Below are 25,822 nucleotides of genomic sequence, written 5' to 3'. Positions count from 1 at the left end.
CGGTTTTCTTCTGTCCATACAGAAAGGATGGAATGTGCATGTAAGGAGCAAGAAACAGTGTCCTCATGCAAATTCTGATTTACACTTCAGCTCAATACGATAAGCGAAAGAAAATCCTTATATTCAGAAAGAAACTCTTTTATACACTTGAAATATATATATATATCTCTATCTATCTATCTATCTATGTATGTGTATATATATATATATATATATATTTATATTATCACCTATTTATCATGTGCTATCAGACATACACTGATTTCAGACATCCTGATCATTTCATAAACACATACATATGTACAGACACACTCTGTATCTCCCTGAGGAACCACCTTCAGTGTGTATTTAAGCAATGCACATTTGGCCCTTTCCTCTTTGACTCATTGAGAATAAAACATCTGGACAGTTACGGGTCCAATAAATATATGTTGATTCACAGAAGATGAAGATGATCACTTATTGTTGGTGGACATGTAAGCAAACAGAAACTCCAGAGAATCTCCTCTGCTGATGAATGGAAACAAAGACCCTTAATGCAACCTTTCCTTCAATTTGAGATCACACCGTTAGCATCCTGGATGTCCCTCTGTAAATAACCTTTGACCCACATCCATCGGTTTTCTGGGTGTGGATGATCACTTCTCATACGCCTTGTTGTGCAGATAACTGAAGAGTGCCTCTAGTCCTTTGGTTGAACACCACAGCTGCTTCAGCATCCGGCACTCTTTGTCATTCACTTCCTCCAGGACTGGCATGAGGATACTCCTCACCAGGCATTTGGATTCTTCTAACACCTTTTTAAACACACGGAAAGGGTGGAGGGTTATTTGGTTACATAAAAAAAAAGGCTTTGCCCTGGGTCATCTAGATCAGGACCTACCACTGCATTGCATGATGCCATTTCCTTCACACGCAGCATCACTTCTTGGTTAAATGTGGTTGGCCAGAAGACCTGCGACACCAGACCTCGACTGCATGCTTCTTGTGCTGTAAGTTTTCTTCCACAGAACAGCATCTCATTGGCCTACCATTGGGGACAGAAAGCGGGGGAATTACAAAGCATTTTCAATATGTCATGCACTCTAAACATGTTTGATTTGGGTAAACACAGGGTAATCAGTTGGTTATCAGAGAAATCAAATTAGATCAAGTGAAATTTGCCAAGAGCCTTGATTTTGTTGGGACCCACCAGTGCTACGCCAAGGATCTGGGGGAAGGTGTAGGAGGAGCATCCAGAGGGGGTGAGGTGGAGGGCTGCACATGGAGTTTGGAACCAGGCCCTCTCACTGGCCCACACCACATCACACAGGGGCAGGATGGAGGCCCCTAAGCCCAGAGCAGGTCCGTTTACTGCTGCCACAATGGGTTTCTTGAAGTGGATGAATGCCAACACAAACTCCCTAGAGGGGTCACAGAACGATCAGTACTGACCCAGTCAAGTCTAATGGATTGATGGATGATTTCTTCTTACCGTACGGCATCTGTGATGCGGCTGCTCTCTTTTCTGCGGTCAGTGGACAGACGGCCTATCAGATACGACGGCTCTAGGCCACTGCAGAAAACAGTCCCCACGGAGCTGAGCAACAATAATTTACTGTCATCAGCAGCTGCATTACCCAGAGCTCGACACACTTCCTTCATGATCTGAAGAGAAATAGGAGGAGATGCATATTACATTCTTAACTCACCTGACACATGAAGAAAGGTTGAGAAAAAAAGATACATTTATAGATATTCAGTCCCTAGAGTAAGGCTTGACATCTACTCGAAAACAATTAGGCAGACAGGCCTAAAAGAAATAATGACAAACTCGGAGAATGCTACAATGCTTATTTCCTTTCCTACAATACTCACAGCTTATGAAAAAGTGCATTCACAACAACGCTATTCATCTAGAGAAGGCACAATGGGATTAATGTTTGTAATTTAAGGGCCATAGATTTTCAGGATCTAATTCTATAAGTGCTGGTGTAAAAGTTACATATATATTCAGAAACAATATGGTTTAAATTCTTCTCCTAGTGCTTTTAATCTTGTTGCAAATAACAATACTAAATGTATTAATAAAGTGACATATATATATATATATATATATATATACAGTACCACAACACAACACATTCTTTCAACAAAATGGAAGGAATAATTATTGTATCAAGAAATTAATATTAATGGAAGCATACATCAACGGTAGCCACATTCCATTAGAAACAGCACTAGAAAATCAAATTCACACAACAATTATAAAGCACAATCGGAATATAAAGGCGGTTATGTCTAAAAAGTTATCTTTATCATTTCTGTTTTTACAAACAAAGGTATCAAAGGCTTGTATATTGTCAGCATAATGCATATACAGTACTGCTAATGTTATAATGGCATTTGGAAATGGTATTCAATGGCTCATTTCTTAGATGCAGTACATTTAAGACCCTGATAATGTAGTAACCTTAATTAGAAAATGTCCTTAGCAAATGTCATCCCCTCACCGGAAAACAATGTTGGTATAGTATATGTATAAGTATATAAAATATACAGTATATAACATATTAAAGTGAGATTTTGGTGGTGACCTTGTTTCTAGCTAGGTAACATTACTTTCTGTGCAGCTCAGACTGCAGGTGAGATGTTTACATGACAGCTTGCTGGGCAACCTGTTTCCTTGACAGCCTGCCTGCCAGCAGCAACTGACTTGACTGTATGTTGACGGCAGCTACTCCTGCTGGCTGTAGTGTGGGATCAATAGGAGATGTAAGAGAAGTCAATGGTCAGCCTTCAGTTGAGTACACTTGCAGTATGATACCTCAACAAATGGGACCAGTATAGCATTCTGTGCAGAGAGACAAGTTTCACTCTGCCAGTTAATATCAGCAGTGCATCGTTCAGCATCAACAGACAAGTGTTTGGCCTTTGTCTGATGTGATGAAGAAGGTAGCAAGCCTACATTGTCAGACAGCTGACCTGATAAGAAGTCGTCTGGAAACCCACACCACCACGTCACTGTCTACAGTCCACTCTATTGCGGCATTTTAATTAGATTATCATCCCTGACCTATATTAACCATTCAACCTCAAAGTTAATTTAATTATCTATGACCAAGCACATAATCTGTCCCCAGAATTAACTAGAATATGGTGTGTGTGTGTGTGTGTGTGTGTGTGTGTGTGTGTGTGTGTGTGTGTGTGTGTGTGTGTGTGTGTGTGTGTGTATGTGTGTGTCTGTGTGAGACTACGAGTGACGTTATTCTAGCGAGGTGAATTAAAAATCCTGCTCAGATACAAAAAAGGAAGAGGAGATGGGCAGATGCTGGATCCAGCCTGTGCAACAGAGAGGAAGAAGAGAGCAGTCAAAGTGACATTCGTTTGCAGTGAGCAGATGCCTCAAGGACATTTGTAGACAAACAAAGGTGGTTTCCACAACAAAGAAATTTGCAACAGCAAGCATCTAGAAATGAAATCACCACCTCTAGGAGTGGGTATAAGTCAATCAATCGCATGTTTTTAAAATGCAGTAGGCCTGACAGCCCTTTTTATAGTTCTTCCCAGTTTCCTGATGCCTTTTGATATTGTAAGAGACTCTTTTTTGTGCTTATTTTCTGTAGGACCGTTTTTGATTTCTCAAAGCAGAAAACACTTGCCTTTATCTGGGGCTATATCCGAAACCACTAACTTGTTCACTTATTCACTGCTCCATATAGAACAGACAGTCGTTTACTCTAGAAGCAGTGAGTGCTAACCTGACACACCAGATATTTTGTTACACAGAACCATTTGAGAAGCGTTTTAAACAAACAATCGAGGCTGCCAAACACCTAAAACATGCCCGCAGCTGCTACTAGCTCCTTTACCAGACACTGATTGGTTCGGTAAGCTGGTAGTTCAGACACAAACGCATTACTTATAGCCTGATGGACAAGATGGATTTTCGTGTGATATGTGATCCCCCAATTCTCGAGTGATCTGGTGATATTGCCAAAATCCAGCTGCCTTGCAAGGTAAGTAGAGTGCCATGGAGATACTAAACTCAAATAAAATTGCGGACAGTGAATATTATGCACTACACAGTGAATGGGGAATGATTTAGGACACAGTCAAGGTGTCTCAGAGGTATTTTTATGTGTCCCACTGCAGTTCTAGGTCAAATGCTACTTTGTGTACTCATATATCAAAATATAGTGTCAGATTCTTGTAGTCAGTGTGTTATTTGATACAATTATGGTCATAAAACACAGGATGCTTAAAACATTTGAATATCAGTAGCACAGACGCAGCTACTGTGTGTCAAGTCAGAAAGGTGACGGAAAGAGTACCAGTTAACAACTCAGGGGACTTTATCATTTAAAGCAAGCATTGAGTGTTTGGATAAAAAATGTTCAGGGATATTTTCGAAAGCCATTCAGTAGGCAAATCCGCAGACTCTCTTGTTTCTGTAGCTTCAAAGACTGAGCGACAGTGAGGGAGCTATCAGAGCGGTTTGATAAGCCCACAGCTTACGGGCTTACTGTCACACATGAAAGTACACACACATGTGCAAACCCAGTTTAGGCCACTTCAGTGCCTGTGAAGTAGAGGCTGCCGTGCACACGGTGCTGTATCAAAGCCAGAACCCCCCTCTGTGGAAGATATAAGACGCATCCTACAATCTGAGGGGTGGGAAATCCTGTTTACTTATGATGATTTATGATCCAGAGGTGGATAATTGTGACACATGCCATTATCTATGACTAAACTCACCATTATATTAATGGACCTCAAAGGAATCTGTTATCTGTTTCCTTAAAATGTTTTCTAAGTGTCAACTCACAATAGATTTGTTTTTTAAAATGTTTCATAAATTAACAAACTAGATTTTTTTTTATGGTTTGCGTAATTAGTATATCAGCAAAGTAAATTGTAAATATACGCCTGAATGACATTGTGCAGGCTAACACTGTGAAGGATCAATATCAGTTAATGCTGAGTAAATGTAAGAAAACGGCATGTTAATTGTGACAATTTTAAAAGCATTTATGCATAATTCCAAAAATGTCATATTGACACATTAAAAACTAACTGCTAGTACAACCACATGGTACTTCATCAATTATACCTTTACAAAATGAAACAGAAGCTAACAAAATGTCACAATAGTCGGTACACAGAGTTCCAAAAGCGAAAAAGACCGGGGAAAGCATCTACTGAACTGTAAAAGCAAGTTACTGAATAGTTCCAGGGGACATTTTTAATTGAGGAGCTTGTTGTTGATTGGAATGTGAAAATGAGCAGCCAATCACAGGCTGGTACTTCCCTGTAGGCATCCAATTCTGCAAGTGGATCCTCACAATGCAAGCAGCTACAGCATCAGAGCAGAGAGCCATTAAACCACATTCAGTGTTGTAGACGTGCCAGCATTATTAAGATGTCATTTTCAAACCTCATGGAAAGCACCACATTGTGACAGTGGCAATCATAAGTCTACACATAAACACTCCAAAACAGGTACAGTATAGTGTCAGATCCAATGTTAGAATTATAGGCTTTGATAGAACTCGTACATACCTGTCCATCACTGTGACAGATTATAATAAGTCACAGCACAACTCTTGAATTCATAATTTATAGTTTGTTCTGCCACTAGATGTTTGATTGACATGGAGTTAGCGGGTGATCGACAAATTGCTGAGGAGACTGTGAGAAAACCTGTCAGCCAGTGAACACAAAAGCATGTAAATTATACTCCCTAAATGCCTGTATAGAAGACTCAGCTGGTATATAATCAGACCTGATCAAAAGTGCTCCTAAAAATAGAAAGAGCATGTTTTCAAAGATGTTCAATGCAATGGTACATCAGCAATTTATTAATAATTTCCTAAAAACTTATTATCAATTTTATCAAGCACAAACATTTGTTTTCAGTCATTGCAAAAGCAAAATTAACCCTTTTATCTTAACAGTTGCTTTTGTATCAAAGGATCTGGGTAACATTGTAAAAGTGGAGCAAACAAGTCGCCAAATTGTTTGGGCTTTTTTTTTTAGCATGTTGAATATCATATTTTGATGATTCTCCAGATGTTACCGATCTGAAGCTAATTGGACAAAAACAGAAAAGTTAGCGTCAATCTTTAGTCAGTGTTATTTCTACGTAAAAAGCAGTGGTACTCTCTAGTTCAACTGACATTTTGCTGCAATAACAACAGATGGCATAACACTTGATTATATGTACCCCTAATTACTCTACTTGTAGAAATCTTGTTTGGCAGAAACTTTCTGTATCAGTACTAAGGACAGAGCCCAGAAGGTATTTTCTAACCTTTTTTGCTGAGTGTACATGCTCTTTTTCAGCAATGCCCTGTGTCAGATTCACGCAGCTAAACATATTCACAACTGGCACCTGTCAAATAAAACTGTTTTCTAAAGTTGAAAAGCTCCCCTGGAGCAGTTAAGGAGTATCTGCATAGCTCCAGGCCATCTCTACAGCAGTTAATGAGGAAACTTTGCTTATTTATATTTCACAAACAGAGATCCATGGCAACTGGGATACAATCAAAAAGTTACATTATTAAACGTAGGTCTTGATACTGCAGGGACCACTGGGACACAGATGATGGGTTCATTTGTGTTACTTATTAAACTGGACGTCCTGTAAACTTCAATGAATGAACTTGATTACCAGAGTTTACCTGAGTTGCACCTGAGCCGGACCTCTGAACTCTGACGTCATCTTATCGAACAAAACCCACCCTCGCTGCATCTTCTTTCTCTTACTCACCTCCGCTGCAGGAGCAGCAACAACTCTTCTCTTCTCTCTGCTCACTGGATGGCTCTTTGACCTCCACCATGCAGTCCCACACTAGACTCTTCCTACGTTAGCAACGCGAAAGCCTGCCTCGAGTAAACAAATTTAGCACAAGCCGCTATGACACAAAGTCTGCCAGCTAAAGCAACAGCTAACCACGAAGCGAGCTAGCGCCAAGGTGCTACATGGTAAGCCTCTGACCTGAACAATAGGACACAGTATAAAAGACTGCATCACTCGACATTTGGAACCGACAACTCTTTCCAGCCTGGCCAGCCAGCTAACAAAGCATGGACTGGTAACGTACTGGGAATAGCATATAGCATAGTTAACGGGACACGGCTAAGCACAGGATTGTTAACGTTTGTCAATGTACTGTACATGTATGTTATTGATTTGGTTTAACATTATTCACTGAACTGTACTGCTGTGATCCTTTGGTAGTCAGGTTATAGGTTAGGTACCCAGAGGCTGAACAAAAACATGCACATTCTTTCACACTCACACACTCCTTTTGTTTCTTTTAGTAAGATTAAATATAGTCTGGATCAACGGAAGGATAAAGCCTGACATTTGGCGTGTGATGTCAGGCCCCTTCCGCTCTCTGTGTGTTGCCGTTCTCAAAATCCCTTAGCTACGGGAAACAATGACAAACTTCGAGCTAGCAAGCTACATGCAGAAAATGGCAAGTTTTGAAGAAAATTTGGATCGTGCAACAAGGCCTGCTTGGTTTCTTTCGGTGAATGATCGTAAAGATTTACAAAGAATATGTTTATGGCATTTACTCTCTAACTGGAAAGTTTTGGGACCGATTGAAGAGGTTTGCTGTAGACAAAGTAAATTGCATTCCCGGACCTTACTCCACAGTGCTGCGGAGTAAGGTCCGGCAATGCGAGACTAGATTAGATATTGTGTGTTTTACTTTAACTTTATCAATTTTGTGAATAAATGCTTTTGGAATATACATGCTGTCTATTGAATTTAGTACAAAAGTGAATCTTGCCAACCTCTACTATGTCGAGAGCTCCAAAATCCTTAAACTTTTACTAGTTAGTGATAGTCGTTTTGGTTGTAGTTATTAATTGAATTATTAATCAGAGTTCCAAATTAATAGTTAGGTATAGTTTATGAGACATTAATTAATTGCCAATTCATTATCTTTTCCCTGTTTTCAGGTCAGTGTAAATTAAATCATATTATTTAGTAATTTACTTTATCATTTCTTTTTGATAATTATTAATTACGTCACCATTTTTTAATGCATGTTAAGCTGATGCACCTACAATACATTGATACATGGAGAGAAACACAAAAACACGGGACAAATGTACATTCCCAGTCTCACCTCTGGTGTCAGAGCATTGTTGTCTGTTGTTTGGCTGGAGAGCAGCACATGCGTGAAACCTTCCTCCTTCCTGACCACGATGTCTCGGAATCGACAGTTGCTCTCGTTCTGTCGCACATTGTACCTGAGCCGCTTGTCGAACACGTAGCCTTTCTCCTCAGCCAACTTCCGCTTTACTGAGCTGTGTAGATGCATCTTGCCATTGGCCAGAGGAGAGCCTGACACAGAGGAGGGATGACAAATCCGTTCGATGTGTCTTCTCAGACTTGAGTAGCTATTAGACACTTATGATACAATATCATGATTACTCATTGACCTTTAGGGAGGGGGGGGGGTATTTCTCACAAAAAGAGTATTTGGATCCGAATAAAATCTGTTTAAATACTGTGTAGTTGTTCAGATTTACAGATTTAACACATCTTTCTAATAAACTGGGAAGCCTCTGTATGTATGTATGTGTGTGTGTGTGTGTGTGTGTGTGTGTGTGTGTGTGGTCTGTCTTTGAAATATCTCATGAACCGTTCATCCAATCTACTTCACACTTGAGTTCCTGGGTACCCAATGAACTTGGGGTTTGGATTTTGGAGCATTGGAGCAGTTCTGACAGCAATGGATATTGGATATTAAAAAACTGTGAATAAAACTAAACGTCTTAACAATAAAGGTTGAGGAAAAAATGTACGTTAAAAAAAGAAACACGGTTCACTTTTTGCTGCTTCCAATGTTACATGATTGCTGGATATACCAAGCAAACTATAGAAAAAAAAGTGTGCTGCTAACTAATAACATTACCGTTGGCAAAATATCCCCGCAATTAAATTCATACTTCAACGTTTACATTTTGAAACGGGCACTAGTCATTGTTAATGAACAATTCCAGATACTTAACACATTTTGCAATCTCAGATCACATTTTTACTGACTATGACCACTACTACTGTCATTACTAAACATTGTGCCAAAATATAAACAATGACGTTGCTGTCGTCAGTGGGCTTATTTGCTGAAACAGATGATTTAACGTCACCGCTCATTTTACACACAGTATAGCACCAAAACAAATGCTGAGGGAACATTTTAAACAGTAAGTGAATACAGCATGTCAGGGGAATAGATTCAAAGGCAGGGGGGGCCGCAGGATGCGCTACCGTTAGCTTCTTGTCTCATCTGGGGTATGATAAACAGTAAAATAATCAAATTCAGTGCCCATAACGCTATTTTCCAAGCTACCGTAGCTGTCATATTTCACACTGTTTTGATGATAAATTAGCCGTTGAGGCTTTCGTCCCCGTTTGCTACTCTGAAGAGAAACTGCTGTACTCGTGCTGTTGTTTATTTGGTTGTCATGACTTTGCGAGTGATGACGTCCTGTCACTGTTCCAGTTGCAAAGGGGAGAGAGAGCGGATGACTGTTCGCCTGAGTTCAGTGGAGCAGTGTAAGCGACTTTATGACAATAATTTTATAGCACTGCGTAGTGTGCAAAATAATATTTTTTTTGTGATCATTAGGGGCCGAAATAGTAATCACGATTAAAAATGTGGTTCATTGCACAGCCCTATATACCAATATGGACCCATTCTGCATGTTCTATGTATCTCAAGTACAGAACAGTAAAAGTACCCGGGTCTCATAAGAGGACAAAACATTCCTTTAACATGTATTATGGACAATGAGAATGGAAACACTTGATATTAATTCTGCCGCTTTCATGTGTGTATTGTTATTTAAATAAAGTAGAAAACTCAACGATTCTGATATGGATTTTCTGTTAAACAAGTCAAGATGACTTTTTGAAAACGTATGTAATGATTAACTATGGTGTTGCAGGTCCTGGACTGTGACCCAGAAGTGAAATTCAAAGGTGTTATCAGCTGTTCCTGTAGTAAAGAACCATAATAGGAGCTTTAATAGATGCGTGTTACTACGTCTCTGCAGTATAAAACAGGAATGAAACAGGAAATACTCATCATGGCAATATAATTTTCTTTTAAAACGTCTATGTATGTAGCTGCCTAGATGTGAGGAACTTTTCAGTACCTGTATTATTCATATCCTGTATTATTTATGTAGAAAAGTCCACATCCAAAATCCAGCATCAACTGAGCTCTGTTTTTCATTTCATTCAACTTCTTAGTATCTTACCTGACTCAGTGGTGAACTGCTGTCCAGTGGTATCCATGTCTCCTAGTTCTCCATCCACTCTGTCCGAGGGCAGTCTATGCGACCTTGCTGATGTCCTGTACATGAGAGGATCTATGTCTCCATTCTGGAGTCCATTATGAGGAATCCTCACTGGGTGAACAAAGTGTGGCCCTCCCGGGGGAGGAGCCTTGTATGTCATGTCTTTGCTTATTCTGTCCCCTAACGCAGGTTTCCCAGGTCCAAGACCCACCTTCCTCTGCTTCTGAGTGGGTCCTGACCCTCCACTTCCAATACCTAGAACAGCTCCTCTAACCCCAACAGCCGGGCCTAAAGTCCTTTTCTTCTTTCGTGCCTCAGACCGAGCTCTGAAGTTTTCTGTAGCAGATGGCTGGCTGGTGATGAGGGGCTCTTGACGATTTTTTGGAACTTTGGGCCGTTTGTGTGAGTGCAGTCTCAAGCTGTTGAACTGGTCAATGAATTCCTCGCAGTGCAGTAGGTGATGCTCTGGCTCCCATGTGTCCTCCTTACTTCCATAACCTTTCCACCTTATCAGATACTCCCACTTACCCTTCTTGTTCCGCCTCTTGTCCACGATCCGCTCCACCTGAAAGCAGCATACAGAAAGGTAGGTAGGTAGTATTTTAATGACCTTAACCATTTTTGAAATACTGATTTACTAGTTTTTCCACTCCCAAAATACGAAGAAATGAAGAAAAATAAACTGTATGTACTGATAAACTGATCAGCACAAGGGTTCACACAGTGCCTTAGACAAAGAGATGTTACATGTTAAATCATTCTTAAAAAGGAAAAATTAAATGAATACAGTCTCAAACAGAATATAAAAATAAGAACAGATCATAAGACGATTTTATATTGCAGAATTGTGGGTGTACTTCATTGCCAAGCACCATAGCTGCATTGTGGGTCCAAAACTTTCTGTGAATATTTATGATCCCGAGGATGAAACCTCTTGTTTTTTGGTTTAATGGCATCATTGGGTCAAAACTTCTACTTGTCGGGGCGCCTGGTTAGCTCAAGTGGTTGAGCGTGCGCCCCCTGTACAGAGGCTCAGTCCTTGTCGCAGCAGCTGCAGGTTTGGTTCCGACTTGGACCCTTTGCTGCAGGTCGGACGGCCGCTAGAGGTCCCCGGGAGTTCATTGTTTACATGATCCTGTTTAAATCGGTCTAAAGTAGATAACTATAACAGCTAGAGCATTATTTTTTTTGCCACAGAAAGCCAAGGACTTAGTCTTTCGCGCCGTTACGTTGGACACTCGCGATGACGTCAATACGTTACGTGACGTCCGGTAACTTAAGGTGGCGACAGTGTATTTCCCCGTTATGGCCGCAAGAGGTTGTTTACATGATCCTTTATAAAATGATCATGAATAAAAACCATAACAGCTAGACTAGAGCATTCATTATTTTTAAATATATCACCTTTATTCATTCAGGATGGTCCTGCAGCAGAAAGCTTACGTATCAGTCTTTTCCGTCATCACGCTCACGTTACGTGACGTCCAGTGCTAAACAGCAGACGGGCCATTTCTATTGCAGATGAAACTATCAAAACACCTTTACAATCTGCTCATAAAAATTATCTCAAAAACTAAACAAACAATGTAAACAGTTCAAATAACTTCTGCAATGGAAAAGGTCCACCAGTGCCTACATTGGTATGTTTGCTTATTGTGATGTAATTTCTTGGAGTATCTTCAAATGCTTCATATCCCTAAAATCAGTACAACTTAAGCTAAAAGGTTATGTAAGTCAAAAAACTATAATGATTAATAGAAGTATCAAAATTGCATCATAAATAAAAGTAAATAAAGTAATTTGACGTGTTTTAATCGAATTTTACTCAATTAACACAAAAGATATTGATCTATCAATATCAATATTTCTAAATGTAGAAACATGAACAAAATATTTTTTTAAAAAGGTACTTTTTGTGACATATGTCAAGTTTAAGATAAGGGCTCATTCCCTGCAGCAGAAGAAAGATAAGAGACCAGAGCGGAGCTGAGATGAGCTGCAGGCTACCATCATTAGAAACCTTAAAGCTTTTCAAGGTCAAACCTAAACCAAAACTAGAAAAGTCTGTTTATTTTACAATTATATTAGGCCAGCAGATAGATACCACAACCCATCAGCAAATATTACTATTTGACCCAGGCACTTAATTATGTGCAGTAATCGAATAAACCCAGCGTAAAAAGTGACACTCGTCTACTAAATGTAAAGCATGAAATAACAATAGAAAAAAAAAAAAAAAACAGGAACCTAAGATCTCCAGTTCAGTGGAAGAAAATAGTGACTACAGGTGTCTTCCTCTGTCAGCATGGTCAGTGGAATTACTTTAATCAGATAAATGATGGGCTATATAACACCATAATATACGTTTACATTTTAAAAGTAGGTTGTTGTTGTGCATGACCCAGAGTTTAATATTCTTCAGCCAAGGACCCCTTACAAGATAGAGAATATACCAGGGACCCCCTCATGTATGTCCTTTGGAATAATTTGACGATGCCCATTTTTTCCACATCTTAGTTATGTGAAAGAACGACAAAAGATAAATGCATAGCAATATATTATACATATTTGCAGATTTGTAAGATTAGAAAGTCATCTATCAAATATTTTAGATTTAAATCTAATATTCTTTATATATATATATATATATATATATATATATATATATATATATATATATATATATACACAGTAACTGATTTTAATATTATTTGTTAAATTGTGAAGTCTTTTATAAAACAATAAATACAAATCTTTATATCATAATACTTTAAATTAATGAATATGAAAACGTTCCACGAACCCCTGGCAGAGTGCCACGGACCCCTGAGGGTCCCCGAACCCCACTTTGAGAATCACTGGCATAAATAATAGGTCAATGATATTCCATCATTTGCAAAAAGGCTTACTAGGATAGTGTTGTCTACAAGCTTCACACAATGTGTGTGACTAATCACTCAAATAATCAATGAGTCATTAGTTTGCGATTCAGTTTGATTGCATTCAACTTGATTTGCAATTCAAAAAAAGGTGCTGATTTTCAGCCAAGGACCCCTTACAAGATAGAGAATATACCAGGGACCCCCTCATGTATGTCCTTTGGAATAATTTGACGATGCCCATTTTTTCCACATCTTAGTTATGTGAAAGAACGACAAAAGATAAATGCATAGCAATATATTATACATATTTGCAGATTTGTAAGATTAGAAAGTCATCTATCAAATATTTTAGATTTAAATCTAATATTCTTTTTTATATATATATATATATATATATATATATATATATATATATATATATATATATATATATATATATATATATACACACACAGTAACTGATTTTAATATTATTTGTTAAATTGTGAAGTCTTTTATAAAACAATAAATACAAATCTTTATATCATAATACTTTAAATTAATGAATATGAAAACGTTCCACGAACCCCTGGCAGAGTGCCACGGACCCCTGAGGGTCCCCGAACCCCACTTTGAGAATCACTGGCATAAATAATAGGTCAATGATATTCCATCATTTGCAAAAAGGCTTACTAGGATAGTGTTGTCTACAAGCTTCACACAATGTGTGTGACTAATCACTCAAATAATCAATGAGTCATTAGTTTGCGATTCAGTTTGATTGCATTCAACTTGATTTGCAATTCAAAAAAAGGTGCTGATTTTCAGCCAAGGACCCCTTACAAGATAGAGAATATACCAGGGACCCCCTCATGTATGTCCTTTGGAATAATTTGACGATGCCCATTTTTTCCACATCTTAGTTATGTGAAAGAACGACAAAAGATAAATGCATAGCAATATATTATACATATTTGCAGATTTGTAAGATTAGAAAGTCATCTATCAAATATTTTAGATTTAAATCTAATATTCTTTTTTATATATATATATATATATATATATATATATATATATATATATATATATATATATATATATATATATATATATATACACACAGTAACTGATTTTAATATTATTTGTTAAATTGTGAAGTCTTTTATAAAACAATAAATACAAATCTTTATATCATAATACTTTAAATTAATGAATATGAAAACGTTCCACGAACCCCTGGCAGAGTGCCACGGACCCCTGAGGGTCCCCGAACCCCACTTTGAGAATCACTGGCATAAATAATAGGTCAATGATATTCCATCATTTGCAAAAAGGCTTACTAGGATAGTGTTGTCTACAAGCTTCACACAATGTGTGTGACTAATCACTCAAATAATCAATGAGTCATTAGTTTGCGATTCAGTTTGATTGCATTCAACTTGATTTGCAATTCAAAAAAAGGTGCTGAGGTGAAATTTGTGGTCAGCAAGCTGTTCATATTCCAAGATTTGTATGGACAGCCACCTTTTATAGAGACAGGATTTTGGCAGACCAACCTTTGGCTTTAATGCCAGTGAATACTGTTTATTCAACTCCAAATGTTTGGTTTCAATTAAGTGATAATTGTGACAGACTCTGTTATGACTGGATATCTTAACTTACAATAATTGTGAAAAATGGTTTTCAATTTCCCAGATTTTGGTGACGTGAAAAGATTTTATCTACAAATTTAACCTGAACGTTCTAATTTTAATAACTTTTAAAACTATAGCATGTGCAATAAGAGCAACCACAAAAAAAGGTTAAAGGGGCAAAAAACAGGACTAACTGAAGGCCTCAATCAATGTACTTTGTGTCAGACCATTGGTCCATCGTAAAAACGACAACAATTCAAACATCACTAACAGCCACACACACACATCAACAAATCACAAACAATACATAACAGGACACATCAAATAGTCATACTGTACATACACACCACAATGACACATCACAGTAGACTGTCAGCATCACTGATTCTCAAAATGTACAAATCAAAACCTGCACCATTGTTGACATTTCCCAGATGTATAACACACCGGTTTTGCTTGGATATATACGTTTCTTTATCACTTGCACTATGGAAATCCCACACAATAATACCCTCAGGCATCATGTAGGCTAAGGCTCTTCTGATTTTGCAGCAGTCTCTTACAGTTCCTCTGAAGATAAATGCTGAATCCAGCTCTTTGGTCGTTTGGTCGTTGCTCTAAGCATACAGGTAAAGAAAAGATTAAGTTTTGGTAAGGGTATGTTAAACAATAGGACATTTAGACATGGTGTTGGGCCGCGAGACTGATGAAGGAAAATGGTTGGAAGGTTTCATCAGAGCCTTTAGTGCAGCTGTGGTAATAACTGCTCATCATGTTCTCAGATGTGCTGCGCACATTAACAGGAGTAAACAGCCTTTGATGGGACGAGCCAAAGGGATGTCACAGAAATGAACAGACGATTAGGTTGCCTACAGTCCCAAACAATCTCACAACAGCATTGCAGAGAGAGATGCATGCAGAGAAAACAAGAGAAGGAAGGAGAAAGCGTGGGGTAAACTTGTGTACACAGACCGGAGAGATTCAGAAACTTGTATGAGTTGGCAGAGAATGAGTAACTGTGGGGCATCAGTATCCTTCAGCACCAACCATACGGTACTGTTTTCATCACATGGTGTGTATAAATTCTGTCAGCAAGTTGACATGAGGACCAAACAGATTGTCTGTCTACATTGAGCCGTCTAAACTTTAAAACACTATTTTCATGTGAAACGACTTGCATCAGCAGAAGTGCTTCTGGGTTCATTTTCGTAGAGACCTCTGCCCACAGTGCAACGCCTAAACAATCAAAAACGGAAAATCATTTCATCTTTATCCACTTTTCAATTGGCAAACAACAGAACTGAGCATCACAGCCAACATATGGTTGTATGGTTATATAGGATAAACACAGTTTTAGAGTGGACGGGGTGCTGAAATGGAGCGAAAAAGATGCATTTACAATTGTAACCATCTTTGTGTGGATGTACTGTTCATATCATTTTGCCCCTGCCAACACTATTTTTCTTCTTACTTATGTTCAAATTTCCTTGCAATAATAATACAAAGATCAATCTTAGTGTTTATTAATGAAAATAATCTACTTATTTGAGTGTGGAGGCTATATAATACTTTCTTTTCCTAATCCACAGATGTCACAGGAATATTCAATATCCATTCTAAACTTAAAATAGCAGGGTTTTTCCTGCATAGAGGAATTTTTGGCGCCCCCCAAAAAGGCTTTAGCAAACCCCAAAGGAAAATCACCAGCACCAAAATGATAAGAACTGAGAATAAAAATAGCAAAATCAAATTCTCTCTATATGTGTTTCAGAGCAATTTACCCAACAGCCGTTCAACTAGCAGAACATAACCTTGAATATGAGCGCTAATCTCAGTTTTATTGTCCAGCTGTACCGGACTCTCCTGGTGATTAATTTAAATACCAAGATTATTTTTCTTAACCAGTTTTGTTAATTGGGGGTTCATTTACTCAAGCATAATATACATTTCTGTTTTTCAAACTGTCAGAAATAACAGATAAATGCATAGATTTCTGTTGAATAAGGTAACCCAGACTCCTTGCGTTTACAGACCGATCAGGCTGATCTGCCATGCGTAGTCCCCCCAATGGCCCATTCTGAGCCAGGAAAAACCCTGTGCAGGATGTATCTGAATTCTTAAAGTAACGTTTGCTTTATTACTGTCACACTAATAAGTTACAGCATAGCTACACAGCCTACTCACATAGCCGATGTAGCTGATGCACAGCTTGTCAAAAATGTAACTATGCGGGCGCCTGGTCAGCTCACCTGGTAGAGCAGGTGCCCATATATAGAGGTTTATTCCTTGATGCAGTGGCCGCAGGTTTGACTCCGACCTGCGGCCCTTTGCTGCATGTCATTCCCCCTCTCTCTCCCCTTTCAAGTCTAAGCTGTCCTATACAAATAAAGGCCTAAAATGCCAAAAAATTTCTATTAATTAATAAAAGTAACTATGCATCAGAGCTAAGTTGGCTTTGGAGTTACCACATACAAGATTAACTAAGATAACTAAGATTGGTCAGCATGGGCTGCTTGTGATTTCTTCTGCAAGTTTCTGATGCCGGTAGAGATTGATCAGAGTAAGTACAAAATTAAGGATGTTAAAGAAATTAATTATATTCAGGGACACACAGCTATAATAGACATGCCCACTGCAGACCTTCAGCTCACATCGATTCAACACTGAATGAATCGAAACCTACGCTATGGAGAGACTCCCCAACCCTTTGCGTCTACTATAAATCCAGCTCAAGGAATTGTTTGAGCACAGTAACAGGAGTAACCAGCCTTTGATGGGTGATCTGCAGGTGTGTCATTGAAATGAACAGGCTATTTGAATGTTTACAGTCCCAGACAATGTCACACTTAACCATATAACAGCATAGCAGAGACACGTGCAAAGAAAAGGAGAAGGAATGTGGAGGAGGCAGATAAAAGGGAAAAGTTGCATACACAGACCAAAGAGGTTTAGTGACACTTGGCACTTCAGTATGAGTTGGAAGACTGGAGGTGGGCATCCCCCCCTCATCATCCAATTCAGATTCAGATAACTTCATTAGTCCCCAAGGGGGCAATTCAGTTTTACAGCAAACCCATCCATTAAGGGTTAAACTTAAAAAGTGCATTAGCACGCAATGTATATAATGCAATGTTATAAAATAATAAATTAAAATAAACAATAAATAGTACTGCAGCAGTCATACATCCCCCTTTATACAGATGCTTCTCTCTCTCCCGTAACATCCAAACATTTACACATGATCCAATCATTTCACACACCCACACCCACCCACCCACACCCACACCCACACCCAAACCCACACCCACACCCACACCCACAAAATTCATAGTCTTGTATGTTGTTCATTTAACAGTCTTATAGCAGAGCGAATGAATGAGTTGGCGTAGCGGTTAGTTTTCCATATTGGCACATAGTACCGCCGACCTGACTGCATGATAACAAATCCATTACTGAGTACATGATCTGGTTGGTACAATATTCTGTCTGCTTTCTGGACAACTCGTGTTTTCCAGAGAGAACAGAGATCTTTTAACTGGGTACCAGTGGTTTCTGAGCATACCTTAACAATGTCGCTCAAGCTCTTTTGTCTTTCATGGATAGTCCATTAAACCAACATATGAAAGAAAATGTTAATAGGCTCTCAATGAAGGCTTGATAAAATGTGCATAGAATTCTTTTACAGACCCCAGAGTTAAGCTTCCTCAGTAGGTATATTCTTTGGTTTCCTCACTTAATAATGCTATCAGTGTTCTCACTGAATTTCAGTTGTGAGTCAAACACTGTGCCTAAATATGAGGTTACAGGTGCAACAGAGCTTAGGTCTGACAACACCCATTAGTCATGCACCACCCAACTGCAGTAAAACTCACCATACCAGGAAGTAACACCCAAGCTACATGCACAACCAACAACCATATTTCCTGGATACATCCAGCCAATGCCATGACAGTTAACATTAATGTGGTATTATCCAATAATATCCAAAGAAAATACTGTATGCATATGCTTCAACGCAGTGTAAACATTTATGACAAAATGTATTAATTACCAACACACGTGCTGTATTTATCAAACAAACGCAGCGTGTTAGAGTCCCAGTTTACATTTCATTTTAGCGAGTGTCTGCAAGGTGCACCTCTCTCCTTTTTGCATATGCACCTAAAGGATTGTGCAAATAATAGGAAAATACATGATTATGTATTCCATTGGATTTACTGAGGTTATGAAATTTGCGACTGTCACTTTCACGCAAAAAAAACCAACTGTAAACAACACAAATGAGGAAGGCTGTAGAGGGGAAAATAATGTGCATTAAATGTATGACTATATACATATATATAACTAAACCCAATATCTGATTACTGTAACACAAACAAACAGTGGACAGGGAGTTTTGGTTTCTGTTTATCAAACTTGAATTTAAACTGGACCATCAACTTGCGGTGGCTTGTGAGTATTTTGTGCTTCTTTGATTTGTCTGATCACTTCATCTCCTTTTCGTTTCCCATGAACGTGTGTTTATTGCCCCTTAATGTATCATGGCAATCCATCCATTGTTGAGACATTTCACTCTAAACTACAAATGTCAACCGTGCTTGCTCGAAAAGTCGCTATGTCGCTAGATAATTGATCTGCTGTTACCCCGAGATGAAAAGTCAGGGGATCATTATAGTAATTTGGATTTATCCTCTAGGCATCATGGATATTTGTACCAAATTTCAGTGTGGCTAAATAAGATGCAACTTCAAGCAGAGCTACAGAGTGTCTGCAATAGAGAAACACTGAAGCAGTAGGGGTGGGGGGAAAAATCGATACAGCATAGTATCACGATATTTTCTGTGGCAATACTGTATCGATACACAGACGCCAAGTATCGATCTTTTATTATATATGTCTTGATCAGTTTATCTGCTTGACAATCCCATTTTGCAGCAATACAATTGAAGTGAGATAAACAAACAGAGTTTATCTTTTTAGATAAAACAGATGTTGAATAGGTTTCCTTTTGGGGACATCATTTGAAATTGGGAACAATTTGAAGTTGGAAAAAATGTAACCCTAACCCTAAAAATATGTTTAAAATCGCAATAATATCGTATTGTGACATAAGTTTTGTGATGATATCGTATCGTGAGGCCTCTGGTGATTCCCACCCCTATGAATCAGCAGTGTTGAGGAGTAACAGAATACATGTACCGGCGTTATGTATTCAGAATACAAATTATGAGTAACTGTATTACGTTACAGTTACAATTTAAATAGTTGGTATTTAGAATACAGTTACATTGTTGAAATCAATGGATTACATGACGATACTTCATGACGAGAGTTTATTCACTCTCGCAACTCCATGCATTTCCCAGAAGCCCCAATATGAAAACAAAAAAATTAGCTATTTGCGTGATCACTGATAGAGGTAGAGATGGAGCCGGAACCGGTACAACAGAGCCAGGGCAGGAATGCATTTCTATCTTGGAAATTCAAACAGCATTTCACATTAAAGAAAGAGAAAGGAGAACGAAATATAACTGTGCAGTGCAACCTCTGCTTGCCAGCAACCAACCTCCTTTCAGCGTCCAAATTACTCCACCTCCAACCTGAAGAAGCATCTTCAAGTAAGTTTTTTTTAATTAGCCAAGGGTAGTCGTCTGCTGTAGTTTTACTGGTCACCTTGCTATTTTATAGTTGAGGTACATAGGAGACTTTACATTCTCCTATGTGCTGATTTACTATCCCCAGAGCCGTTGAAAGACTGACTAGACCCGTTTGACATGCTAGCTAACGTTAGCTAAAATTAGCTCATGGTAGCTTAGACTGCGGTTAGATTTTTCTAGTATGCAGTTTGGGACTACAAATACAAAACTCTATCTGCTTGTTTAGGTACACATTCAGCCAGTTGGAACAGAAGAACACACCAGAATAGGCCTGTTTAGTAAGCTGTATGTGATGGCCGCATTCCTACACTTATAAAATGCAATTCAATGTGGAAGTAATCCAAGTATTCAGAATACGTTACTCAGATTGAGTAACGTAACTGAATACGTTACAAATTACATTTTTGGGCATGTATTCTGTATTCTGTAACGGAATACGTTTTGAAAGTATCCTTCCCAACACTGAATCAGTGCCTTTAGTTGTAAATCCATGACTGTTTGTAACCATCATTGGCAAGGACAGTGAAGAACTTGAATTAAAATGTGTCACCTTCTATTGCAATCTTTTGTTATTCATAAATGAATATACAAACTTTCAAGCCTACAGGAGGCAAGTATTTGATGCTTAAATTTTGGGTGGAGATTATCAGATGTCAGATGTTGACTGTAAACAAATAAACAAAAAAGGTATTAAAGACAATGGGAAAACCTTAACTTCTACATTTCTTTAACAGGAAGCCTACAGATAATGTTGTTCTTGTATGCTATGTCTAAGTTTTAAATGCGCTTTAGTAAATAAAGGGTGAGCAGTGAGGATCTCTGAACAGCACCTGACCCCAGCAACTGTTGTTTTCTTAACTACATTGTAGAATTGGTATTGTTACGTTCGTTCACGATGCTTCAGCTGCCTCAATGCATTTTACAAAGTCGGCAGAACGCCTGACCTTTATCCATGGTTTTGCAAAAACGTTTCACACATTCCTTCTCAGATTTTTTGATGTCATGATGTCTGCTCAACACAACTTGCTAGTTTATCCATTTTTCCACTAAGAAAAAGAACAATGGCCTACTTTTAAAGATAGGTCTATAAATCATCCTATGAAACACCTCCTTGACTCCCTAACTTCTTTCCAAAATATGTATCTTCTAAACTTCCACTTTTCAAACTTGTAACAGCTATATTTTAACTTTTACACTCCTGTATTCTCTTACAGCTCCATCAAGCAAACCACTTCTACATAACATTATTAGCTAGTTAATTTATGCTGGCACTCCCAACATGCACAAACGCCTCAAAACGATTACTACATAAACCCCAACATAGGAGATGCTGGTCTCCATATTTCAAATGTTTTTTTTTTAATAAAAGCTGTACAGCACCAACAAACTCTGGTCAGCTACTCAATGTTGGTCACTCTAAACAGAACTATCATCCATGGAGCCGGTGGTAGGAAAAGACTCAACTGACTGTTGATGGGCCATGGCTGCCAACACATTGTTACTAACCAAAATAATTAATATTTTGTGAGCGATAAACCAGTAACCTGAAAATTAATCAACTTCCAGCAACAACAGGGTAAATGTGCAGGCAGGTTACACATCAAACCAACAGCCCACGTGGAATAAACAGCATTTTTCGATATAGTAGTCAAATTTAAAAACAAAAGTACAATATTGCCAACAACTACTTAATCCATGTAATGCTAAATTCATGCAACTCTTAATTACAAGTTGTAGGCTGATGTGAATAATTTTTTCCCACTTAGCTGCTTGTAATTACTGAACAATATGATTGTGGCAAATATGAATGTGGCATAAAACAAACAGGTTTTGTATGTATACAATATGTATTAGTATGTATAATGAAGCTTTACCCAACTGAAAGAATAATAATGAATAAAGCTGAAAATATGTAGTTAAAAGTCTATGTTGTACTAAATTGTAAACGAAAAACAATAAAAGTAAATAAAACTGTCAATAGCCAAAAACATATGAACACAAGGGGGTGGGAATGTCTTAACAGGGACTTATTAAAATGTCAAATTTAGTCCATGGATATTCTTTTTGGCAGCACTGTGTTATCATTTTCCAAATTTAATGTGTTTCCTGGATAAAGAGCAATAATAAAAAAAAGAATAGCAGGGCTCACTGTAATATAACAGTTTGTGGAAAAGGCAATTACCAACTGCTTCTCACTTATTTAATATATTGTTTTGTAACAGATGTCCTACCTTGAATAAGTGCTGTGGGCAGATAATGTTATCTACTTTAACACTCAAGAGAGGATCCCCACGTTTTTCTTTAGATAGACATGTTTTGTAGCATGTTTTAAATGTGTACGTTACTTTAAAAAGGGGGACAATTGTTTAGTCTAACTAAATTTGTTTGTCCTTGGAAGTCAGCAGACATTCGCAGCCCCTCCATCTCTCTCGGTCACCACCATGAACTGAAACATATGACAGCATGTCAGCATAACAAAGGCTATAATGACTGCAGCCTAAGTGCCCTGATTCAGTGAAGCTGATGTAGAAACCAGGCTTCATGCAAATTCTGGCGCCGGTTCCAGAGTGATGTTGCGCACGAGGGCAGCATGACCTTCCTGCCACCCTTTTGGGCAACTTTTACGCCCCAAACTGTCGGAGTCGTAATTTCACAAATTTGCACTATCAACCGTGAAAGAAGCTCACATAGACTTGTTTACACCGCTCGGCTCGATAAAAATAAACTAGTGTATCATCTTAAGTGCCAAACAGCCTGCGAAACAGTCACACCGCTGTAAAGGCTGTGATGACAAAATATATTTTGGCATGTATGCGCACCTTCAGAACCATCACTCCGTCTGTAGCTATTCACCATGTTGGTCCGCTCAGCGCTGCTGTCACTTTACCACGACTTTCAACTCGGCGACAGACTGAGGAGTTCAGCCCGTAAATGACATCTTATCTATTTACAACAGCGCAGCAGTGAAGAATTATTTTAAAGTAGGCTACATCAGAAGCGACACAAAGTATAAGCATAAATTAACCACCCTTGTCTTCGCAAAGCATGAGAAGGGTTAGTTTCGCCTGTTAAAGGGCTTAGTACACCGCTTTTTACATACGCGACGCCCTCCCCTTTACTTCCTAATTCCATTATTCGTCAATATTACAGAGCATTTTCCATGGGCATGGTGTTATACTACCTCGTAAAGGTCTCCTGAAGCCATTCTGGGGTGCGGACTCCGGCGGCGCGGTGTTCTTGCCTGCCTTGTTGGCTTTTTCTGGACCCTACTCTCTCGGTGTTTCGGCGAAAGCCCCGATAGACGGGAATTAGCGAGCAGCCGTGTTATTCTGAGCTATCCGCAGTAGCAGATCAGCAGACAGTGTCAATCGAGCACGGCGCTCTGCGATGGATCGTTCAACACTTAAAACAAACAACCATCGGGGCGGTGCTGTTTACCCAGACCCAAGTGGAGGACTGGAAATTTTAGTCCCCAGCTAAGAATGCACAGCCTGATGGTCTGCATGCGCCCTCTGTTGCAATCCAACTACTCAACGGGAGATATTATGCTAGATGCCTTGTGTTCAGAGACACCAGCTTAGACGGTTCCCTTTCTATGACCTACTCTCTACCTGTTCACTTTACTGTCAACGGAAGACCTGATTTAACCTTAATTTAGAGTAAACATCCAGAACTAATTTATTGGAACTATAGCCCCTAATGAATGATGACTTGCTTGAAGCTGCAAAACTTGATGTTCATGCATACTGACCTGTGTGTCACCACAACATTGTCATCATTTTGACAATATCCTGTTTATATAGGCATGAATAAAATGTATTAATCATTGAAATAAACAATGTGCTGGCATGCAAAAGTATATGATTGAAAAAAAAGTATATAGGCTACATTGTTTTCCATTTTATATCCCCCTTTTGCACCTAATACAGTGACCTCATTCAACAAGGAGTTGGGCTGCTCATCATCACAACATAATATCAGTGTTGTACTCCACAGCTTTATGGTAGCCTAGGCTGGTAAAGATCAATGTGGTAAGGCACCAAGTCAATTAGCATGCCATCATGACATGTACAAATCCTCAAACCTTTTCATGCTTGACAAAATGCTAGATATTGTTGCAACAAACTTGTACACATTTATGAATTTTGTGTGTGTGTGTGTGTGTGTGTGTGTGTGTGTGGCGCAACTCTGCTCAAGAGATCAAGAAATCCAAGTTCACTTTTCAAGATGACACTAAGATTCCTCACAGCGTGCTTTCACTTGTGAGCCAGTTGTCAAGTGATGAATGCAATGAAGCTATGTCGGTGATGAGGGTCTCAGTTGACACAACCCTTGTCGAGGACAAAATGAAGGCAACAATTCAGAAAAGACAAAATGTTTTTAAGAACCAGCCACAGCTTCCACTGTCCTAGACCTTTTCCAAGATTTCTGGACACATCAGGCTTGGTAAGAAAATAGTGTTAAAGGTGCCCTGCCACATGTATTTCATTACTTTGTGGTAATGTCTGAAGTTCTACCATGGACTCTGTAAAATTTTTTGTGGAAAAAATGCCTTGGTTACCTTGTATCAAGCCATTCTAGCATGGTATAGAAAGCCTGCGGGAAGACTCAGCTCAATTTGTGCCAGTTCTCATTAATATTCAACCAGCTAAGCTGCTTGACTCTAATTGGCTGAACAGCTAGCCAATGAGAGCCTGGCTATCAGCATCCTTTACCCAGCACAACTGGGCGAGCTCATGAATAGTAATGAGCTCAGGCAACACCACATCAGACTGACCAGCTTTTGTAATTGGCCTGATTTCTCCACTTATTTCTTTTCAGTGGCTAGAGCTGACAGAGGAGGTAGCAAATTCATTTTCACATTCAATTTCCTACATAACACAAACACATATAGACCTAACATTTTTCAAAAAATGCGAGTGAAAACGGTTTTGTGTGGCAGGGCACCTTTAAGTAAGTGTTAATTGGAGATTGTAGATTACACATACCATAAGGGCATTCACTGTATTCCCTGCTAACCCAATATAATGTATCATTGGACCACACCTGTGATTTTAATGTTTTGGCTGCTTTACTCAATGTCTTATGTACGTGGTACTTAAGGGGAGATACTACCGGCAAAACCATCATTTTGAGTTTTTGGATTATTTTGCATCCATTGCATGTTTTCTTTCAGACTGTTGGGGGTAAAAAAAACACATCAGAAATACACCTTTAGATGTTTATTTTACCCACACTTTGTCCATTTGCGGCTGTAAATTTCTCGTAAATTCACCATCGTTGGCATTAGATAATGCCTTGTTTGCATATTTAAACACACATTTCAGAAAATTGCAATTATGTTTTTTTTTCTGTAGAAGGGGAC

At 38.7% G+C, this 25,822-nt stretch overlaps 1 protein-coding gene across 1 annotated transcript; it reads right to left on the bottom strand.

Annotated features, from left to right (window-relative positions):
- Positions 1-223: 223 nt before the first annotated feature.
- Positions 224-23,898, bottom strand: LOC116060525 (chromodomain Y-like protein 2). Its single transcript, XM_031314128.2, has 7 exons — positions 23,639-23,898; positions 10,267-10,870; positions 8,124-8,341; positions 1,475-1,647; positions 1,193-1,403; positions 884-1,027; positions 224-797 (listed from the first exon to the last, which is right to left on the bottom strand). The coding sequence occupies exons 1-7, from the start codon at positions 23,660-23,662 to the stop codon at positions 639-641; spliced, it is 1,533 nt and encodes a 510-aa protein (XP_031169988.1). The 5' UTR covers positions 23,663-23,898; the 3' UTR covers positions 224-638.
- Between the last annotated feature and the right edge of the window lie 1,924 nt (positions 23,899-25,822).

Source organism: Sander lucioperca, chromosome 3 (assembly GCF_008315115.2).
Source record: "Sander lucioperca isolate FBNREF2018 chromosome 3, SLUC_FBN_1.2, whole genome shotgun sequence".
Lineage (NCBI taxonomy): Eukaryota > Metazoa > Chordata > Actinopteri > Perciformes > Percidae > Sander > Sander lucioperca.
The sequence above is the reverse complement of the archived record's forward strand: the minus strand, read 5'-3'. Positions and strand labels throughout refer to the sequence as shown.